At 53.9% G+C, this 22,602-nt stretch overlaps 1 protein-coding gene across 1 annotated transcript; it reads left to right on the top strand.

Moving 5' to 3' along the window:
- The first annotated feature begins 1,165 nt into the window (after positions 1-1,165).
- On the top strand, positions 1,166-21,926 carry SEC16B (SEC16 homolog B, endoplasmic reticulum export factor). Its single transcript, XM_075711175.1, is given in 28 exon segments — positions 1,166-1,201; positions 1,203-1,232; positions 2,259-2,315; positions 2,318-2,601; positions 3,695-3,801; positions 4,358-4,463; positions 4,582-4,696; positions 5,445-5,586; positions 5,939-6,096; positions 6,728-6,789; positions 8,048-8,183; positions 8,751-8,975; positions 9,579-9,676; positions 10,331-10,412; positions 10,530-10,647; positions 11,242-11,353; positions 11,608-11,713; positions 12,263-12,403; positions 15,388-15,501; positions 16,247-16,319; positions 18,543-18,794; positions 19,386-19,456; positions 19,818-19,964; positions 20,151-20,258; positions 21,136-21,217; positions 21,343-21,392; positions 21,532-21,600; positions 21,858-21,926. Coding segments are annotated over 28 exon segments (3,150 nt in total).
- Positions 21,927-22,602: the final 676 nt, after the last annotated feature.

Below are 22,602 nucleotides of genomic sequence, written 5' to 3'. Positions count from 1 at the left end.
AGGGCAGCTGTGAAAGTGATAGGAGATGCTTAATTTTGTTCTGCTTCAGCAGCTTGGCAGCACGAAGACAGCACCTCTCTGGTTTGCATTTCTTCCAGCCAGTATGGCTGAGCACTAAGGATATTTTTTTTATCTGAAACCTTGAATTCTGCAGAGACCAAGCACTTATTTGTTAGGATCACCAGGGAAAATTTCTTACTGTCCCAGTAGGGTGGAAATTTCAAAGCTATATTATATGTAGTCTTCCAACATCATTAAAATAGGGCTTTGCCTAACTGTGCCACTGCGATGCAATGAATAAGATCCTGCCTGCAAATTCCAAATCAATTGGTGTTGCGGTATCACAGTGGAGGTTATTTGGAGGAAATTTCCCAGGGAAAGCCAGGACTGCGAGGGTGTGAAAAAAGAAGAAAAAGAAAGAAAAAAAGCTGGTTTTCTACCGGTCATCCCATGTTCCTCTGTGCTACCTTCAGGATGAAATCTGGCTTCTCGCACTCAGCAAATGGAGGCTTTGGGGGTTAGGAAGCCGTGCATGCTTTCACTGGCAAAGGGAGAGAAGATGGCATGTTGCTAGGCTGCTGAGTGGAAGACGCTGGCTCTTAAATCTAGCTTTTGCTGCAGTTTTCTATCATACCATTTGCCTTAATTTTCTCCTTTTTTTGGTTTTTAAGGTGCCTGGGGGAGTTGGGGAGAGGGTCTCCAGGCAGAAATCCCCTGTTGCTTATAGGGTGAGGCTGTTACTGCACTATAAGGTCTTAGATGAGGCAATGCTGGGGTGGACCCCAGCTCCATCCTGCCCTAATTCTGCCCTGGGCAGTGGCTGGTGGGAGGGATGGTATTTGCTTGAGCTGTGGCTGGGTCCGGATTAAACCAACAGCACAGCCAGCAGGTTTTATTATTATTTAGGAAGTGTGAGGATGTATAGAGGAGGGTACTTATGGCATTAAAAAAAAAAAAAAAAACCACAGGAGAAATACCTGGCTTTTTTTGAGCTCGGAGGGCTGCGTGCCTCATCTCTTGGGTGAGAGGAGGCACAAGTGATGGGGAAGGTGACCCTCATGGATGCAAACAGCAGCACAAATCCCCCCAGGAGCTGAGCGAGCGGCTGAGCAGGTTGGTTTGGGGCAGAGGAGCGGAGGCTGCCCTTTGCCCCCTGCGGCAGCCCATGTGGCAGTGGACTTTGGCAGCGGCACCTGGGGAGTGGAAGAAGGGCCCCGGCAGCCTCTGAGCAGGTGTGTACAGCTGCCGCGGGGGGAGGGTGGTGGTGGGAAGCCCTGGCCGAAAATTAGAGGGGCTCTCGGTGGGATCAAAATGATGTGTGTCTGGATACTTGTGCCTGGGGGCTATTTAGGGCAAGGATTTAACCCTGATTTCACCTAGAAGGGGCACAAACTGAGCTGCCTCTGTTCAAACCTGAGTGTCGTGTGTCCTCTGCTAAAATGACCCACAAATGCCTTAAAGTGTGAGAGGGGTGACAAGTGGTTGAGACAGCATCTGTCCATCTGCCCACGCTGGGGAGGTTTATGAGCCTTTGTGGGGGTAGTTTGGGTACCAATGCTGCAAGAGGAGATGTGGGGGGCTTGAGGGTGGCATCCCCTCCCTGGCAGCTGGGGCTTCACCCATGTGTTGCCTTGGGCTCTTCTTACGGTTTCCTCTTCCGCATGGGACCATTATAAATAAATCTGGTGTCTGCTTGAACTGCTACCTCCAGCAAGAGCTGGAGCTGAAAGGCAGGAGGAAATCCCTGTTTCCACCCCATCTCATAGCTCACATGAGCAAAGTTCCATTTCTCCCTGCCTCTGTCCCTACTTATTTCTTTGAGAATAACTCTCCTTGTCCTGCTTGTAGCTTTGCCAATATTCCATCATCTACCATGTATAAAATGAGATTTCACCACCTTTTCACAGAGGTAAAGCTGATTTGTCACCTGCTTGGGGAGGCTGTGAGCGGTGGTGCTTTGCAGCGCTGCCTGGGGGTGCAGGAGGATGCTACCTGGCTGCTACCTCTTGCTCTGGGAAGAGCTGGATGCCTGTTGCTTTCTAAAATGGACTATTTCATCCTGGCGTTTTAAGGGGAGCTTCAAGTTTAGGCAAATGGGGAGGTAGCTTTTCCTTGCCTCTGGGCATTTTGGAAAGGATGGTGGGTTTCCAGCAGGCTCCCAAAAGCAGAGAGCAGGTGGCAACAGGCTTCACAGGGGACTTTGAGGGGTGTAAAAAGCCGCTGATCAAACGCACTGTGGTTTATCTCATTGCTTGTAGCCCACTAAAGCCGTTTGGGACTTAACCTCCTCTCCCACCCCAAAACTGGAGAGGTGCTCGCTGGCAAGCTTGTGATGGACCCCTGGGCCCCTGCCTGGCCGCCCCAGCCCCAGGAGAGGCAGGCAGCCCAGGGGGCATGGGGAGAGGCGCACTGCAGCCCCCCACCACAGCCCAGGCGGCACCTCCTCCGCGTGGGGCCCCCGCCTCGGCCTGGCTCCTGGGATGGGAGCCGCCTCCCCGGCCACCCCTGGGATGAGGGCCACCGCACCCGGAGGGATGCCCGCAGACCAGCTTCCCGGGCTGAGTACCACGAAAGCAGCTACCCCAACAGGCCATACTCCAGGTGAGAGCTGCCTCACTTTGCTATACTTGCACTGAGCCCCTTCCTTGTAAACCCTTTTAAAATAAGATTTGACCATTTCACAGCTCTCGTGTGCTTGCAAGATGGGTGCTGCCCTTGTCATGGCATGGACACAGTAGTGAGCAGTCACCAGCTGCAGGCTCAGAGTTGCAATGCGTGATTAGGTGATGTCCATCTAGTAAAGCAGCCGGTGACTTCCACATTTAAGGCTGCATAGCAGTTGCAGCTCCAATTTCTTCTTACAGCTGTGATTTCTGCGGCTGCTATTTTACAGGCTTCGTCTAGGTTCTGAGGTGCATTTTTCTTGAAGGTTTGATTAAATGCAGTTCTTTTTTACCAAGTGCAAGGTGAACAATAAAAATACAAATGGTAATATAGGAGTAAAAGGGAGCTTGCAAGCTCAGCTGCTGAAACAGCGGAGGGTGGAAGGATAAAATGTGGGTTAGAGGATGCTCTTGGTGATGAAAAAGAGCTTCGAGCGCTCCAGCAAATTTGGGCTGATTTGCCTGAGTTATTGCCCTCTGAGTTATGGTGTGAATATGCAGGGTTTTATGCTGAGGTTGTGCGATGCTTGCACCAGGAAGCAGGGTGTTGTGTGGGGCTGACCAAATCGCTGTGTAAATTGTGAAGCGCTAAGGTATGTGAGTGCTGGGTAGGTGGCTTAGGCTGGGTTCCGGTACACAGGAAGACCTGCTGAACTGTGAGATGGACATGGCAGCTCTAGAGCTTGGTGGAGAAGGTGCTTTTGGGCGACGTCTCCTAAAATGTGGGTGAAAGTTGATCCCCATGACAAGTCCACACTATCGAGCTGAAACTGGGCATCTCCTGAAACTGCAGTGCACAGCTTTCTCATAGATGGGGATGGGAAAGTATCCAAACCTCCTGCTGCTCCTTCCAGATGTGGTGCTGGACCAGTTGCTGGCCCTGCCACTGAGCAGGGGACCTGGCTTTATTTCCATCACTCTTTCTGCCTCCAGAGCCCCCATCCGGGGCATGAGTCTAACCCTAGATGTGGTCCAGAACCTGCAGTGGTGCCCTTTCTTTCTCAGATTAAGTATGTTGTGTTGCATTTCAGGCAAGGATATGAAGACCCCCACTGGCAGTATCCAGCAGCCAGCTACGGGGATGACTACGCCTACCAAAGCCACCAGTGGCAGCCAGTGGCCTGGCAGAATGACAGAAGTACGGGCTTATCCTTTGGGTCTGGGGATGGAGGCAACTTGCTTGCAGGAGAAGAGGCAACGCTTTCTCCAGGATGGATTCTTCTCCCAGGGCTTGCACATCTCCAGGGCTTTCTCCTGCCAAAACTCCTAGGCCGTCAGTGATGTTGTCCCCATGCAGCACTACCCACAGTTTGCATTTGGGAAATGTGAGCAGGAACTGGGTGCACCCAAGGGAATGTTTGATCTTGATCTCCATGGCTAAAAACCTGTGTCATTCCCAGTTCCAGGCTGAACTTGATGCTGATGGTGCTGTGTGATCACAGTGGCCAGGGCCTCATTTTTGCTGTTTCTGGAATTCCTGGGCTGAAGAAAAGGGGAGGGAGGAAAGAGGAAAGGGCATCAGTGCTGTGTTGGCAAATGCGGACAGGGCTTTATCATACCTCCAGTGTGTTGGGCTAATTTGGAAGCAAATGGGGTGTGCGTGGCAAATTGCCTGACTCATTGCTTTTCCTTTGCAACTTCATTATGGCTTGTTGCTCTGGAGGGGCAATGCTAAATCTTGATTCTCTCTTTAGACCTGAGACAGGGAGAGCCCCACAGCAAGAGTACCAACTACCGGGACCAGCACTACTACAGGGGTTACCACCCCAACCTGGCCACAACCCCCCTGGGGCAGGACAGGTAAGGGTGGGGAGTCTGGGCATCACCTGGAGCAACCACCTGCTGCAAAATTAGCGGGTTTGTGGCTGGTCCCAAAATCTCTGACCTTCAAGGTGTCGTCTTTTGCTCCTTTCTGCAGGACACAGACCTATGACTCCTACAATGAGAGCTACGTCTCATCTGCCAGGAGGGAGTGGGCAGGGGGAGAAACCCTTGGCAGTAATTCAGGGGAGGCTGGTGGCCAGCCCAGAGAGGTAACCTCAGGATGGGCAGGGGTTGGAGGACAAAAGGCTTGGGAATCTCCCAGAGATTTTGGGAGTAATCCATGTGTCCCTCCTCCGGCTGGGAAGGAGGCTGAGGAGAAAAAGGCTGCTTTGCCATGTTGCACTCAGTGCTTAACACTCTCTGGGGATTATTATGGTAGGTTTTATGAACTCTCTCCATCTGCTGGGCTGTTGTTCCCCCAGGCATGGGGCTGTATGCTGCTCCCGCACAGGGCCAAGAGCAGGACAGAAATCCAGGCTTGGTGGGATGCTCTTCTGCATCCTCCCTAGGTAGCCAAAAGCTGTGTGTCATTGTCAGCTTGTCCACCAAGTCCTGCTCCATCACACTTGTGTCCTGATCACTGTGTTTTGCCAAGAGCAAATTAAAAGATCAAATCAAAGCTGCTGTGGTAGTTTTGCTCCTGGGCAATGCTTTTTGAGTTCTCAAGCCCCGTCTGCTGGCTGTGTTGAGGAGTCCATGTTAGGGGTAGGAAAGCTATTGGGCTAGACTGGTGGCTGATGTAAATTATTTTAAAAGCCATTCGGTATGACCAGGGTATGTGCCACGATGAACCTAAGATGCTGAAGGGTGTGGGTGGCTCAGATGGGAATTGGCTGTGCTGTGCTTCTGCTGGGCACTTTCACAGGGCAGCAGAGCCTGTCCCACGGCCCTGGGAGCAGAAAAGCAGCTGTGTCCATAGTGTGTCGGCCAGGTTTGTGTTTTCTCCCTTCCTTGCAGCCCTCAGGCCAGCCCAGCCTCCTCCTGCAGTACCACGAGTTGGGGCTCAGCTCCAGCAGCTCCGAGCTCAGCCAGTACATCCATGATGGTGCTGACCACTATGATCCCACATTTTCAGGGACCTGGAGCCCAGCACAAGCAGGTGAGGTGTGATGGGACCCTGGCCCCCTCTGACAAGGGGGGAGCAAGGAAATAAATTGCTGGCATTAGGAGATTTGTTGTCTTGCAGCTTGGTCCTTTCCTGGAGGAGGTTGTGCAGGCGTAAGGCATGACTGGGAGGCTGCAGGGTGGGTGCATGGTCTGGTGGCTCTGCTCTGGTAGGTGCAGGAGCTGCCATGCATGTCTTCTGCTTTAGGGGACAGTTCTTGCATAGCAGGGTCAGTGGATGGATACTTAAGTCGGGGGGCCAGGTTGGGACCTGGTCACATCCTCCATAGTGGAGGTGGTGTGGGGTCAGGGTAAGGGGACTCACAGTGGCCTCTGTGTCGTTGCAGGGGGGCCCTTGGTGTCCACCCTGGCCCCAGTGGTACCCCTCAAGTTCTCGCTGCCACACATGGCGGTGTGCTTTGGAGCCGGAGGCCAGCTGGTCCTGGTGTGTCCCCACCACCCTGCCGAGGGGCAGCCAGCCCACGTCGAGCTACACAGCCTAGAGGTATGCCACAGCCTGGCACCCCAGACTGCCCTTGGTCCCCTTGTTGGAGTGGCTCCTTTTGCCCTGAGGGATGCAAACACTGTTCGTCACCCAAACAGCCTCCTTAGCAGCCTTCCCATCCCCTGCTGCCATCTTATCTCCAGCCCACATAGACTCTTGAGTCTGCATCATGCCAGCTTGTGCCTGGACATTGCTTTCAGCCTTCAGGCCCTGCATCCTGCTTCTTCAGCTCCATAACCCTTGTCATCTGTGACCCCTTCTGATTCACAGTGATCCCTTCTGATAGGGACAGATGTGGTCCATACATCTCTGAAGGATAATTCTGCTCACCTTTCTGAGGTGCTCCAATACAGAGGCCAAATCCGTCCCCTGAGTCTACCACAACGTTTCAGTCTCCTATTTTGCCTCCCAAAGGAGGCAGATGCCATCTCAACAGGCTTTTCTTTCCTAGACCTTAGCATTGGGGTCCGTGTGATGGTTTAGGGTCTATACTCTGGGGTTACCTTAAGACAGCACAGAGAATGGGTTCACCAGCACCACTGAACCCTTGGCCAAGGCACTGACTTTCAGCTAGCCCAGCTGGGGCTGGCCTGATTGCTGGAGTCCAGCTGCTGAATTTGCTCTTTTTTAGGTAATCCTTCATGACACGAAAGAGCTGGAGGAGCTACAGGCCTTCCCAGGGCCCCTGGCCAGGTATGCTGCACCAGCAGGTCCAGGAGCTGTGTCCTCCTGGCTGTGCTGGCATGGCTGGCCTGGGGGCACCCCTCCTTTGGGAGGAGATGTGAGGTCAAGGCAGATTTTTAGGGTCCCCATGTTTTTGAGATACCTGCAAAGGCCGAGTCTAGGTTCAGATAGGGAGCCCAGCCCCTTTGCTGCAGTGTAGGTTGGATGGATTGTGGGAGATGGTTTTCTGAATATTCATAGGATGTGGGTTTAATGTGGTTTGTATGTCTGACCCTATTTGGTACTCATGTCCCAGAAAACTGATTTTTGGGAGATCTCTTTGGATGACTAAAGCTCTGGGTCAACATGTGGTCTAGCTTTTCCTAAGGTTTTCCTAAGTTCCCCCTGAGACTGAGCACAGCCGGGTCAGACCCAGTATGCACATTCATCCAGTGTAAGTCTGGGGATGAATCATGGTGTATTGCATCAGGTTGTCTCTGTATTGTACTGGTAAGACCAGCATGTCTTCTAGTCACTTGTAATGAAAGTGGGGAGAGAAAAGGAGCGTGCAGGAGGAAAACAATTTAATGAGGAAAACCAGTTACTGAGCAAAAGAGCTGCATATCCTCAGAAGCTGGGCAGAAGACATGGAGGTTACCACTAGTGCTGAAGGGGATGTTGGGAATCTCCATATGATATGTTGGTGTGATTGAGTCGGGATCAGCATCTCCTCAGCCCCTCTTCCCTGGCTGATCTTGTGTCTCAGCCACCCTTTCTTTCCAGCTGTCTGATTATTTTATTGCAAGCAGTGGCTTGCACATGGCTTAAAGGTTTCTTCATCTGTTTCAGACCCAAAGGGTTTATGTGGTCACAAGCATGTCTTTCTCCCTGCACTATGCCAGTTAAATAAAGATATTGCTTTTATGTGTTCCTGCTCCTGCAGCCTCAGACATCCACGGCTGTAACAGCAGCACAGCAAAGCAAAACTGAGGTTCTCTGCAGATGGATGGATGAAAATATTATCAGGAGGGCAGAGAGAGGGTTTGATATACACTCTCCATCCCTGAAACAGAGAAATCCACAGAGAATCATAATGATGATAAAATTTAAGCATTTTTGAGCTTGGTGTGGCCAATGTGGTATGAGGTCATTGGCACTGGGGATCTCTCCTCCATCTCTCACTTTGAAACTTTAGCATCCATGTTGGCAAACCTGGGGACGCTTTGAATCTGAATCCTGTCCTAGATTGCTTTGCCTTGGGTTTCTTTTGATGCCTTTGCTGCTGTAGGGAAGATCTGCGCAAGGTGAATGTGATGACATTTTGCCAGCAGAAGATAGCCACAAGCTGTGATCTCTCAACACAGAGAGGAAGAGACTCATGTCTTCTCTGGAAACTCCTGGTCCTTCTCTGCCAGCAGAATGGGGTAGGTGTCCTATGGAAGGGGCTGACCCTTTTGATCTTGGAAGCGAGGCAAGTTATATGCCCCTTAGGTGCCCCTTGATCCAGTTGCTGCTTTCAGGGGGTGTGTACCTTAAAAGCATCCTGTTCCCATAGCACTGTCAATCAGTTTGATACTGCCTGGATATTTGGAGCAAACCCTTCTCCATGATTGCTTTTCATCCTTGTGAACTACCAACAACCCAATGCTATAGCAGCTGTGAAAGGGACTGGTACCACTTTCATCGAGGAGCTAACACTTATGCTTAAAGGGGGATTATTCCCTTAACCCAATGAAATCCACCCAATCTAATCTGTGGCTGCTTGTTGGAAGCAGATGAATAAGATCTTCAGAGTGAGTGCTGTGAAGGTCCTGCTAGTTGTGCTGAATCCTTCGCCCTCCAAAACTGCGTGCTGGTGGCCAAGACTGGTCTTGTTGGGGAGATGTGCTAGGATAAGGATACGAGTGTAAGGGTGTTGGACTGGAAGTGCTGTCAGCCTTTGCTCATGGGGCAGCCTCCATGGGCCTCGCTCCTCCCCTTCCCTTTTGCAGTCCATGGTGGGCTCAGACACAGCTGAGCTGCTGATGCAAGACTGCAGGCGCCAGAAGTACAAGAGGCAAAACCCTGCGGCAAACCTGATCGGCCTGGATGACGAGTGGATGTCGCGTCAGCCAGAGTCACTGGACCTCATCACGGGAGAGGTTCCTCCCGTTGTGGAGACGCAGGCACAGATAGTGGAGAAGTTCACCAAGCTCCTCTACTATGGCAGGAAGAAAGTAAGTGGTGAGTGGGATCCAGGACCAGGGATGACTTTTTTTTCTCGGCCCCTTTGGCCTCTTCAGGCAGGTTTTAAAGGGAAGAGTGGTCACGAGGTGCCTTGTGGTTGTGGGATCAACCCTTCAAGTTGTGTTTGTACAACAGGGCTTATGGCAGCGATTTCCCACCATTGGGAATTGGGATGGGGCCCCAAGTGAAGGCAAGATACAGAAGCTTTTACCAGCACCGTGGGTTTAGTTGCAGCTATGTGATCTGAAGGGATACCAAAGGGACAGGAAGAGAGGAGGGTTGGATGCAGAGAAGCTTGGCTGCCCAGGCTGGGATCCCACAGTGGTGGCATTGAGAGCTAACAGGCAACACAGACCTGGACATCCAGGGAAGACTATATTGCTATGAAGGTCCCAGTTCTTGTCATTGTGCAAGGTAGAAAGATAAAGGGGTCTTTGTGAACATGGAAGAGGTTTTTGGAGGGTATTAGTTGAAGCCACAGCAGTTATTGGGGATCTTCTCTGAGCTGGGTGAGCAGAGGGTCCCCTGGCAGTGGAGGAGGGCAAAGAAGCAGAGTTAGTGCAAACCCTTTTTCTTCTCCACCTTGGCTGCAGGATGCTCTGGTCTGGGCCATGAGAAACCAGCTGTGGGGCCATGCCCTCTTCCTCGCCAGCAAGATGGACCCTCGGACCTACAGCTGGGTGCTGACTGGGTAAGTTGGAGAAGCTAAAGCAAGGTATGATGCTCTGCCACTGGCTTTGCCAAGCCTGTTACCCCTTCAGGTGCCCTCAGGCCTAGTGTACTGAAAAAGAGTGTTGATTTTTCAGCTGGACCCTTTCAGAGGGGGCATCCATCTGGATAGGCCTGAGTCCTTTGGGCTTCCTGATGGACAGGAGAAACCAAGTGGGGGCTGGAAAGAAGGAAAGCCATTCCCTGGAAATGTGGGGTGGACTTGGCTTTGCCCTTGCTGCCCTAGCAAAGGCAGCCATTGGGGTAGGGGGAGCTGAGCCATCTTCACTGTGATCCAGCCTGGTCTGAGCTGTTCATCCCACTTGTATGAACGTTTTCTGGTGGAATTAACATACTTAGTCTGGATTGGGTTGATCCCTTCAGGGAGAGTTAAACAGAAATTTTGTCTTGCGCAACCCGAATCCTTTTAAGGAGGTTTTATCCAGCGTTGTCCTGGAGACTTGCCTGCTCTGGAGGTAATGCAGATCATCAGCCTGGTGGGCTGATAATCCTTTCTGCCTCCTCTGGGAAGCACCTCAGGATGCTGTTTTCCTGGGGCATTTGGGATGCGCCCTTGGAGGTGAATGAGGGTTTGGGGTCCTGGCACAGCAGCCCTATCTCTGCTCTCTCCTTACAGGTTCACCAGCACGTTGGCCACCAATGACCCCCTGCAGACCCTCTTCCAGCTCATGTCAGGGAAGATCCCTCAGGCAGCACTGGTCTGTGAGCAAGAGGCTGGCCCCAGCACGTGTAGCCCTGTGCTGTCACCTGCCTGTGACACCCACCTTGGCGTGACCATCTCTGCTCACCTTTGCTCTCCTCTTTTCTCCCTCCAGTGCTGCGGGGATGCCACATGGGGAGACTGGAGGCCCCATCTGGCTGTGATGCTGTCCAACAAGGTTGGAGACATGGAGCTGAACCACCGAGCCATTGTCACCATGGGAGACACTTTGGGTGAGCTGAGCCTGTTGTGAGCAGTTGTGTTCCCACTGTCTTGTAGTGGTGCGTGTCCACACTTGCATGGATATACGTTTGTGCCAGGATGGGGTGTGCATGCCTGTACCCCTGGAGCTGCAGTGCCTGCGTGATGGCAGGGATGAGGTGTTGATGGGTCCTGCTGCCTTTTGTGCTAGCAGATGAGACAGGCTCAGGCACATCCATTAGCTGCTCTTTTGGGGACACTTGGAGTGGCTGGACCCAGGGAGGGCATATCTAACTGCAGGGACTGAGACTTGTTCCCAGTGGCAGGGACTCTCGGGGATTTCATGCCAATAATGGCACCCTGCAGAACTGAAGCTGCAGCTGGACCCTGCTCAGGCTTCCCTGGTCCTACCACTGAACTGAAACCCCCTCCTAAGTACAGAAAGCAGCAATTGGGGAAAACAGACAAAAAACAGGGAGAAGGGAGGGATCAGGGTCTGCGTGGACAGGGGAGAAAAGCGGGACGTTTGGTTTTTCATGTGAGTTTGGGGGCCTCTGAAGCAATGCCTGACCACATGGTGACCTTTCTCTCAGGGCTAAGTGTTTGTCTTTTTTCCTCCCATCCAGCTGGCAGGGGAGCAGTCGAAGCAGCTCATTTCTGCTACCTGATGGCAGATATTCCTTTTGGTTACTTCGGGGTGAAGGCAGACCGCATGTCTCTGCTGGGCAGCAGCCACTGGTGAGTGAGCCCAGGAGGACCCCAGGAGCTCTTGCCAGAATGACATGTCCCACCTTCTCCCCACCCCCAGGGATCTCACTTTTATGCAAAAGCAGTCCCTGTTTGTGGGTTTTTACTGCTCTTAATGTGAGCTTTGCTCTGGGCCTCTCCAGCTGCAGGCTGGCACAGTGGTGGAGCTGAGAATCTGTGTGTGGGGCTGTCTGGGGAGAGAGAGCTCTGTTCCTGCTTGCTGAACCTACCCCTCTCCTCTGCAGTCAGGCGTTTGCCCAGTTTGCCAAGACGGAGGTCATCCAGCGAATGGAAATCTTTGAGTATTGCCAGCGGCTACGACAGCCTCAATCCTTCCTGCTCCCCTTCCAGGTAGCAAAGATGCACAAGCACATCTGGTGCAGCAGCTCAGACCTGCCCCAAAACATGCATCCATCCCCCTGAAGCCAGGGATTCAGGCTGCTTTCCAAGGCTTGGCCCCTTGATGGGTTTTGGGATTGATGGGGAGGCTGCCCTGGCCAAGGGGCTCCTCCAGGGCAGGACTTTGGGCAGGTTTTTGGGCATGGTGTGTTTGATTGGTGCTTACTCAGGTCTGGCTCCCCTCCTGCTCCCTGGGTAATGGGTAGGCTTTTCATATGGCAAATAAGCACCCAGCTGCTGCTGCCTCGGGCGCTGCACAAATTAGATGGATAAATGAAGATGGTGGGCTGGCCTCGCAACATCACCGTGGTTTGGGGAGTGTCACCGGGCTGCCCCATGGGGATGTGTAGGGTGTCCCCAAGTTGCAGGTGACCTCTGGGTGATGAGGCCTGTGACCCAGGGTGCTCCGAGTCATGCTGGGATGATGTGCCAGCACCAGGGCGGAGAGGACTTGCAGGCACGAGCCTCTCACCTATGTCTGCTCTGCTTCCCTCTCCTGAGGTGTACAAGCTTGTCTACGCCTCTCGCCTGGCTGACTACGGGCTCCCAGCCCAGGCCCTGCAATACTGTGAGCAGATTGCCACTGCGCTCCTGGGCCAGGATCCAGCCAGCCACCCTGTCCTGGCCCAGCAAGTGATGAAGGTGAGTCTCATACCCCTCTGCGTCCTTGCCAGGGTGGTACCCATTCAGGACCCAGTGTGTTGGGAAGCATCCTCAGAGTTTCGCCAGGGGTGCTTGGCACCTCTGAGCAGCCCCCCCAGGGTTTGCTGCCTGGCATGTGCTGAGCATGGCAAAGCCAACACCTCTGCAGGATCTCTCATACCCACGGATTTAGGGTAGAAAACAAAGGAACTGTGTTGACTGCCAAGTATGAGCAGAGTTATTTGGAAGCAAAGGATGTTTTCTATTCTGGAGGGGTTTTTTGAACTTCTAAATGGAACAGACTTAAGAAGCTGAAGTGAGTGTTTGACATTTCCCCTCCAGCACATCATTCCATGGTTGCATTTACCTGCCAGGGGCTCTTTTCAGGTGACAGTGAACAGGAGTGTGTCCCAGCTTGTAGCCCTGAGCCCAGCTCCTCCGCTTCATAAGCGGGGTGCTGGGGCAGGGAGGGGAGAAGCAAAGTGTCCCAGGTCCCCCAAGCAGGTTGGGCTTTCAGGAGAGCGGGTCTGCCTACTCCACGTGCATCACTGGGGGCAGTGCTGAGGCTGCTCGAAGCTTTCCTCTATTGGAAAGGGGGCAAAAGCTGCGGTGCTGTGAGATGAGGGGCAGCAGGGATGCCTGTCTGAAGCAGGTGCTGTAGAAATTGCCCAAAACTCGGCTGGCGCAGCTCCCCCACCCCATCGTCAAAACCTATTTACTGTCTAACAGCCTCTCAGATCTACCGTTCTGCTGGGGATAATGCTTCTCATGGGAGAAAACACTTTCATCTGAAAAACTAGTGCATTCGTAGACACTCTTGTCTTTGATGTTTTAGACTGTGTTACAAATTATGATACACATTAGTGTTTGATTAAGACTTCCCCTCTTTTGAAGATGGGGACGATATACAACCAGGTGCTGGTTCATTAATATTGGATCAAAGTGCACATTAGCTTTTGGATTAAACATTCCCCCCGTTTAGGAGTAATCATGCTTATAATTTCCTCTTTCCTGCAATTGATTTAGGATGAACACATGTGTGTTTGCAAAGAGACGGGATGGTGGGGTCTGGTAGTGCAAGCTCCTGCCTGGGTTACTCTGCTTGCTGTGGCTGGACCCTGCCCAGAGATGGGCTCCAGCTGCATGGGTTGTGTATCCCTGTAACCTCCTGGAGGTGGGAAGTGTATTTTGTACTGGTTTAGACTGTTTTGAACAATTTTGGGAATAGGAAGAAACAGCCAATGTGGGCTGGTGCAGGGCTGGGAGGGGGATAGCTGAGACCTGTGTGGCTGTGGAGGGTGGCTGAGCTGCAAAGTCACCTCTGGATGGCTTTTGGTGGCCCTTGATGAGGCAGCCTTGTAGCAAAGCATGGAAGATAAATGACCGTGAAGGAGCTGGGAAGGGAGCCTGATAAATTCCCAAGAAGTGGGTCGATACCAGTAAGAGAAAATTCAGTAAAGGCTCAGATGAAGAGCGGTGCTTTGGATGAGTGTCATCTCCCCTCATCCATCTGTCTTAAAACTGCACCCTTGTCTAAGCAATTTGTCCAGACTGATTTAGCTCTGTGGGGAGCTTTCCATCGCACCCTGGGCCGGTGGGTTGGGGCACCCCAGAAGAGCCTCTTGCTCTGTTGACAGTAGCTGGAGCCCTGTGTCATTGAGACAGCTGCAGCCAGGGCAGCATGGACCCCTCTCTTGCAGGAGAAATTAAACACGTAGCAGCAATACTGCAGAGAGGGACCTGGGGGAGATAGTGGAGCATGGAAAAAATACCAAGCAGCAACATAACAGGATGCTGTTGCAAGAAAGGAAAAAAAAAATCCGATGTTATAATGTTATTCTGGGCTGTGAGAACAAGAACGGCATGTGTGAGACAAGGACGTGATAATCCCCCCATGCTCAGGTCTTGGGGGTCTTGGCTGCGGTGCTGTGCCCTGTTCAGGATGCTGTACTTGGAGACAGGGCCAAATTGGAGCAAGTGCAGAAAAGAAGAGCACGGGTGATAAGAAACTGAGGGGAAAATGACCTCTGAAGAAGGCCTCGGGGTTATTTTTTTCTGGGCAAGATATGCTGGGGGAGGAAGGAGTATGGGGGATGTGATAACAGCCCTCTGGCACGCAGGAGGCTGCTTTTCATGGGATGGTGCCTGACTGTCCCCACAGCTTCTGCGGGAGCAGGAATTGAGAGGCTTAATTTACAGCAGGGAAGATTTCACTTAGATATTAAGAAAAAACTCTTTAGCTCTAAGGACATTAAGCATCAGGACAGGCCTGGGAGGCTGTGAAATCTTCTCCTTGGAGATTTGTAAGTGCAAATCAGACAAACACAGGCTGGTGCAGGCACACAGGATTTTCTTGAGCGTTGGCAGATGGATCAGGTAAACTTAGAGGGTCCCTCCCAGCCTTGTATTTTTCTGTGTGGTTATTAGTGACAGTAATGCTCGTTGCAAAGCCGGGTGAGGAAATGGCTGGATGAGCCCTTAGCTCAAACCCTACTGGCTTCCATCCGTCCTCGTGGGGCAGGTACAGGGCTGGTGCACAACCCTGGGAGCTGGGCTGTTCCCAGAGCTCCTGCTGGGGTGTCCTGCAAACCCACTGGTGCCCCAGGCTGGCTGTCAAGTGGGATTAAAGATGCTTGTTTATGTCGAAAGAGAAAAGGATGGTCATAATTACCTGCCTCTCTGATGCAAAAAGCATCTTTGATGTTGGTACTTTGACATCTCTGTGGAGATGGCTGAGATAGCCCTGGTGGGAGGCTCTCTGCGGGGCATGGGACAGGCCAGCACCTCTCCGCAGCAATGCAGGAAAGGGAACAAATCTTGCACAAGAGACTGGTGTTACTCTAACCCCCATATTATGAAGTGCAGCTCTGGTGCTATTCTTCCCCGGGCCTGTGTGCCTGGCCATGTGCAATTGCTGCGAGGGTTGGTCTCTCCCCTGAGGAGCTGAGATGTGTGATGAGCCCCGTTGCCCTCTGGCTCCGCAGCTAGCCGAGCGTCTGAAGCTCTCTGACCCGCTGCTCCTGGAGATGCCGGAACAGGACGAGACGCTGGAGCCCGACTGGCTGGTACAGCTCCGAGAGTGCTGCTGGGAGCAGGAGGTAAGGAGGAGCGGGGATGCTGGGGGGCAGCTGGTCTGCATTGTAGTTTGTCCACGGAAGCACCTTCCTCCTCTGAATCCAGTCCTCCCACCCCACCCCCGAATCCAAGGGGACAGGTATGGAGGTTCGAAGGCCATTGTTACCCAGGTGCCTTTCCCCTTGGCTTGTGAGCTCAGAGATGGGGTCTCTGCTGTTGGACCTGCAGCTTCAGTAGGAGCGGGGGGGTTGCAGCACCTGAGGGTGTGAGCAGTGAGGGCTGCAGAGCTTCCCACAGGGCAAAACACTCCTTGTCTTGGCTCAAGGAGGGCAGTCAGGGGCTGGTGGGTTGAATGATGATCTCTTCTTGTGGTGAGGATATTGGAGAGGACACTGGCAGGGCATTGCCTTGCAGACGTGTGCTCTCAGGTTCCTTAACTGTGCTCTGGTCTTTGGATTAATGCTCTTTGTTCAGTTTTCATGTCTGCTTTTGGTTTTGTGCTCTTTTCTGTCTCCAGTTTCCCCTCCTGCCTGCTCTCAGCAGGGCAGTGGTGCTGCAGCTCCCTTCACTTGCTGGGAAAGGGCTGTGACCATGCTGGTATGGGTCTCACCTGTAACCTGGGCTCCCATAGCCCAGGGTGGGTTGTGAGCCCCAGACTCATGAGCACCATGCTTTCCTTTACATTGGCTTCATCGTTTCCTCAGAGTTTGCCCTGTGCCATCCCTTTTTCCATTTGTTTTATCATGTTTTCCCTCCGACTCCTTGCAGGTGGAAGATGACCTTCCTCAGGAGGTGGCACCCTCTCAGCCAGGACTCTCCTGGGCTGCTGCATCGATGGCAGGTAAAGAAAATGAAGCAGCAGGTTGCAATCACCACGGTGGGCTTCTCTGCCTGTGGAGTTGTGCTGCCACGGGCTGGGAGGCAGCTCCCTGCTCCCCAGAGCGTTTCTCAGCAGCTGCTCCTTGCTCCTTACCTCCTCCCAGAGCTCAAAATTTTGCTCCTGCCTGGATGCATCCCCCCAGTGTGGGGCTGCCAGGGATGGGCTGCAAACAGAGGGGTTGATGCTTGTGCCCTCCATATGAAGTCTGAGTAATTGGGCCTAATTACTGCAGCTTCAGGAGTCCCTGTGGGCGCTGTGGGAGGAGAAGGTTGACCGGGGGCAGGTGGCTGGACAAAGCACGTGCCTCCTGGCCGAGCCTCAGGGGAGACAGCCCTGTTCCCAGGCAGTCCTCTGAGGATGCAAATTGGAGGTGAACTAAGGGGATTTGACACTTGCAAAATGAAAGATTCAGGAAGGAGCTTCTCCCTGTGCATGCCGGGCTGCAGCACACCTGTGAGTGAAGCCCCAGCGTTTCCCCATCCCTGTTGCCTCTTTCATCCCTTTGCTTTGCCTCTCGGTGACCCTGAGAGACCCCTCCAGTGACAGTCCACCCAGAGAGTCAAGAGACATCCAGATGGGGGACATGAGCCTCCACCGGGTGGCTGTCAAGGGAAGGGCTGGAGAGCTTTCCTTTCCTAGCCAGGCAGCCTGTCCATTAGGATGGCCCACTGAGGAGAAGTCAGGGGCTGGTGACCCGTCGGCATTGCTTCACAGCCATGTCCATCAGCAGGATGCCCCGGCACAAGCCCACTGCTCCTCGCTGCTGCTCAGATCTAGCTTTCTGCTGGGAATGCCAGCACCGATGGGCGGAGAATAAAGGCTGGTGCAGACAGGATAAAACATGATGAATTCCTCCAAGCCGTTTCTTCCTATTGGCTTTCCCTGCTGCTGCCAAATTCTTCTTCAAAGAGCTCTCCCAGGCAGTAAAAAGGATCATCAATCCTGATTGCCTTCTGCTATCAGGGCTGAGGCTATGATTGTCCTTCCCTGGAAAAAAGTCGCAGGTATGATGGGATGACTTCTCCAAGCGGACAGGTCCACTCCACGTGGTCTCCGCAGCTCGCTTTCTCAGTGCTTTGCCCTTTTGTTCAGTGAGAAGGCCATCTAGAGTCACCATCTGAGGGACCTGCATGCAGAGAAAGCTGGCTTGGTGCTGAACTCATCCATCTTGGAAAGACAAAGCCTGAATCAAGGTGCCAAGCTGGGATCTGTGTGGTCACAGCAACCTCCCTCTCCATCCTTACAGTCTGGGCTGTCCTCCCTGGCTTTTTCTGGCTGAGCTTGCTGGGCAGCATGGAGTTGAGCATCCATCCTCCTCCCTGTGGATCTCAAGCATCTCCAGGCTGTGTGGGAGCAGCTCACAGGTGCGAAGCCAACCTTGAGTAGGCTGGAGGCAATGCCAGCAGGCAAAGCAAAGGGTTTTGTAGCACTGCATCCAAGAGGTGCCACAGTCTGTCCCCAGGCTCAGACCCACAGGGTCTGGGTCCTGCCTGGCCATGTCTCACGGCGATGGGAGAGAAACTTCCCAGTGCCTAGCACGTTTCTGGCTGGAGGCTGCAGAGCTGGAACAAGCAGGACATGCACCTGGGACCAACAGCAGTGTGCTGCCCACACCGTGTCTAACATCAGAGCAATGTGTGTGTGTTAAATAAAACAAACCCCACTTGCTCAACCTGCCTTTCAAACAGGAAAAACCTCAACCCTGAATAAATCTGCCTAAAGCAAGAAAGTAATCTGTGGGCACTCCTGCGGAGCAGGAATGAAGGCTTGCGGCTTCCTGGTGAATTTTCTTTCTTGCTTGGGGTGTGCAGCAGGAGTGGAAGAAAAGGCTGGAGGCCCCGGGCTCCTTTGAACTGCTGGGCATGTGCTGCTCGTGCTTGGTCTCTTTACTTCCATAGCATTCTCCTTCTAAGTTCGTTTGCAACCTCAGGCACGTTCCCAGAAGGTTTCCCCCCTGCCTTTCACAGCCCACCCTCCTTGAAGCCTCTGACAGGTCCCCACTGCCACGCCGTGCCGTGCCTCCTCCCTTGCCTGCGTGTAGTCCCGGGGTTCCCTCCTCATCCCCCAGCTCCTGCTGATGTATAATGGAAAAGGGGAGGTTTATGTGCAACAGCCTGATGAGATTATAAACACCCAAGTAAACTCCTGAGGTGTGGTGGTGGTTTTGGTTTCCCCCTGCCCCAGATGGAGAGCCTGGCCATGAGCTTCCACAGACTGAAGGCTACCAGTATGACCAGTGGTACCAGCCCATGCCACCCCAGGGACCCAGCTCCCACGAGGATGTGTCTCTCCAGCCCCCCGCACCTGCTCAGGTCGCAGCATCACCACTGCTTGGTGTTCGGCAAGAGCCGCAGCCCCTCACGCACGGCCCAAGGACGGCTACCCCTCTGGGAGGGGTTTTTGCTGAGCCCCCTCTGCAGGTGGTGCCACTGGCAGGTAAGTGCTCCAGCCTCGTTTCTCTGCAAAAATGCCTGTCCCCAGCGAGCGGCAGAGGGATGCGGTGTCCCTCGGGGAAGTGTGATCCCTACGGCACGTGTGTCACTTCAAACGCTGCTCCCTGCCAGCGTGGCGTTCACCCAGCGCCTTGTTTACCTCCGACCTTGCCCAGCTGTGGAGCCACGCTTGCCCTCATGCCGTGCACGAAAACTGTGTCCACCAGCTCTGGCTGCCCTGGGCAGGCGGGTCTTCGTTTTTGGAAGACCTTGCCCAAAGCAGCAAGGGAGGGCAGCTGCGGGTTGGTGACAGTGCTGCTGCTCCCCTGTCAGATGGGAAAACCAGCTTCATGTCCAGCAGTGCAAGGCAGGTTTTTGAGATGCACCGGTGCAGCCTTGTGGCTTGCTCCCTCTCTGGTGCTGGCATGGACAGGGACAGGGTCCCGAACGGTCTTTTGCATCTCTTGGGGGAACATCTTGGCCATGCGGTCTTGCTTTGGGGTGGGATGATAGAAGCACTGACAAATACCTCTGGTAGACATGGCAGGAGCTCCTCAGGCCAAACCCTGACTGTGTCCTTCCCTCTGTTCCACAGGAGAAGCTGGGGAGCCCCGGGGCACCCCACTGTCCCCTGGGGGGGTGCAGCCATCCCTCCCAGCAGAGCAGGTGCGTCAGAGGGGTCAGGGAGACAATCCCATTGGGGGCCCCAGGGGGAATTGGGATTCGCTGGCTCATCCTTCCATGCACTTAACTTGCACGGGAAACCCCCCATCATGGTGCTAGCTGTCCCCTTGGGGACATGACAGGTTAGGGTAGCCCTCTCCAGCCTCCTACCTCTGGGACCATGGGCTGCCCACTGCACCCCGCTGTGGGTGCTATCCCTCCCCACCTGCTGTGTAAGGGATGTGGGGGTCCCTGGGGATGCTATTTAAGCCTGGCATGGAGGAGCAGCATGAGGGATGCTCTCATCATGCTTGGGGTGGCTCCTCTGGGAACACCAAGTGGCAGCTCCGCTCTCTGATGCCAGGAGGAGTTAAAGGCAAGGGCTCGGACCATCTCGGAGAGCTCTGCCGTCTCCTTGGAAGATGACAGCCAGCCTTCCTCAGAGAGCACAGCCGAAGATGCTGCTGAAGAGCCAGCACCAGCAGAGGCGGTAAAATCGGGGGAGGATAAGGTGAGCGTGACAGAGCTGTTGTGAAACCCTGCGCTCCGAGCTTGCCTGTGCCCAATGCCCGCTGTGCCTGCCCTGACCTGGGCAAAACAGTCCCTGCTCCCGGCCGGTGCAGGGGGCATCTGGGTGGCCGTGGCATCCTCCCCTTCTCACCCATTTCTCTTGGCTGTGACAACCTCCATCTCCCAGAGCTCCGGATTCAGGTGGTTTGGCTGGTTTCGGTCGAAGCCCACCAAGGAAACATCTCCCAAAGCTGTACCTGAGACGGACCCGGACTCCCCCACATTGGGACTGCAGGTAGGGGACGAAAGGCTGTCCTGTCCCTGGGTGACACCCAGGGTTACAGCCATGGGGACAGGTGACACATGTCCCCCTTCACCCACTATTTCTCCCTCTGTCCTCATGCAGGTGGCTGGGCTGTGCCATTGCACATTGCTGTAGCCGCCCTGTGTGGGGACAGAGTGGGACTGGGAGCCCTTTTAGCCTGGAAGTGAACCCTTGATTAATAATTATTGTAAATTTATAAAGCCTCTTTGATCTGGAAGGTCCTCCGAGTACTCGGCAAACTCTGCAGGGATTGTTTGCCCTCTGCCGGAGCGGAAAGCAGCAGCTGCGAGTGGCACCGCTCGGGCAGGTTTTAGGAGCTGAAGGGAAGGAAAACCTCTTTAATTGGAAGCGCAGCAGAGAGGGGGAAGCAGCCGTGCGTGGTTATCCCAGTCCTGGCCAAGTCCTCAGGGTGTGACATCCCCAGCTGCAGGCTGATGGTGGGCTTGGAGGCAGATGTTGGAGCGAGATTCTCCCCTGGAAATTTCTTCCTGGTTGAGAATGACCTGCAGTCCCAGAGCAGGAAATTTTGGGATATTCTTCCAAAACTAGCAGGAGATGAGGAACAGAGGGGGACCTATGGACCCTGGTGGCCCCTTACACTGCACACAGGCGTGGTGTCCAGCCTCTGGCCTAATTTTGAGCTCTCCGGGTGGTTTAGCTTTGTGACAGGGGTTGCTTGCCCTGACCCTGTAGCTCCCCCTTAGCTCGGGTGCCTGTAGCTCTTGGGGTACCTCTCCAGCAGGATGGGTGCAGAGCGGTACTCTGAAAGCGTGGTGTGGTATCTGCTGCAGAGGTCTGCTCACCATTGCAAGGAGCTTCTGCTCTAAATGGGTGGATGTGGTTGCAGGAACGGACGTCGCCATCCCCACCTGCTGCTCCTCTCGTGGCTGGGACAACTCCTTTGGCGCAGTCTCCATCCAGAAACCCTGGTAAATGCTGCCTGAGTCCCCTCACCCCTTTCCCTGTCAGTCTTTTAGAAGCTGCTTCTCTTAAGGTTGGTTGTTTTGTGGTTTTTTTGGTGTGGTTTTTTTTTTTTTTTTGTTGCATGCCCCAGGAGGAATGCAAGGTGAAAATACCTTTCCTGCTACTCCGGTGTCCATTGAGGTGAAAGGCTCGTTGGATGCAGATGGTGGGGAGTCAGGAGGAAGGCAGGTGAGGAGGGAGGTGTATTTGTGTGTGATGGGGGGGGATGGTCTGAAATTGGGGGGTGGCCATTAAGTTTCTCTCCCTTCACCCCTTCCAGACCGGCTCCCACGAATCTCCCCCACCGGTGGGGACAGTCCCCCTCTTCAACCCTGCCCAGGTCTCTCAGGTGAGAGCATCCTCCTGGGGTGCTGCCGGATAGGGCTGGGGGTGGCTCCCGGCTTTTGTGGCGATGCCAGATTGCCAGCGGTCTGCTGTGGGCGGGGGGATACAGGGGATACCAGCCCTGGGTGTAAGAGTTTGGTGTTTGTAAGAAAATAAACTTGGGGGGTGGTGGGATGCTCGTGGCCTCATCCTGAGGGCAGCGGGTCCGCATTTTTGGGGTACGCTCTCCTCCCTGACGCCGTCTTTCTCTGTGTTTCCCAGCTGGCCGCCGCCTCTCAGCACAACAAGCCCAGGCTGCTTTCCCAGCGGCGCTACCCCAACCTGCTGTGAGCGGGGAGGGGGCAGGAATCAACAGCGGCCACCTTTTGTGGAAAGTTTTTAACCAAAATGGCGTTTGTGGTTATTTTTGGGGTGGCAGAGGGTGGGCCCGCGGCCTCTGGCACTTGTTTTGGGGGTATTTGGTGGTGAAATAAGGGGGGACCAGGGGGACAAACAGCCTCTGGCACTGGTTTTGGGGGTGTTGGGTGATGAAATATGGGGGGATAAACAGCCTCTGCCACTGTTTTGGGGGTTGTTGGGTGATGAAATATGGGGGGACAAACAGCCTCTGGCAGCGTTTTTGGGGGTGTTGGGTGGTGAAATAAGGGGGGAACGGGGGGACAAAGCCTCTGCCACCATTTTTGGGGGTGTTGGGTGGTGAAATAAGGGGGGAGCGGGGGGACAAACAGCCTCTGCCACTGTTTTTGGGGGTGTTGGGTGATAAAATACGGGGGGAACGGGGGATAAACAGCCTCTGCCACTGGTTTTGGGGTTGTTGGGTGGTGAAAAAAGGGGGGACAAACAGCCTCTGCTACCGGTTGTGGGTGTGTTGGGTGATAAAATATGGGGGGAGCGGGGGGACAAACAGCCTCTGGCACCGTTTTTGGGGGTGTTGGGTGGTGAAAAAAGGGGGGAGCGGGGGGACAAACAGCCTCTGGCACCGTTTTTGGGGGTGTTGGGTGGTGAA

Source organism: Pelecanus crispus, chromosome 5, assembly GCF_030463565.1.
Source record: "Pelecanus crispus isolate bPelCri1 chromosome 5, bPelCri1.pri, whole genome shotgun sequence".
Lineage (NCBI taxonomy): Eukaryota > Metazoa > Chordata > Aves > Pelecaniformes > Pelecanidae > Pelecanus > Pelecanus crispus.
This window is presented reverse-complemented; position numbering and strand designations above follow the sequence as displayed.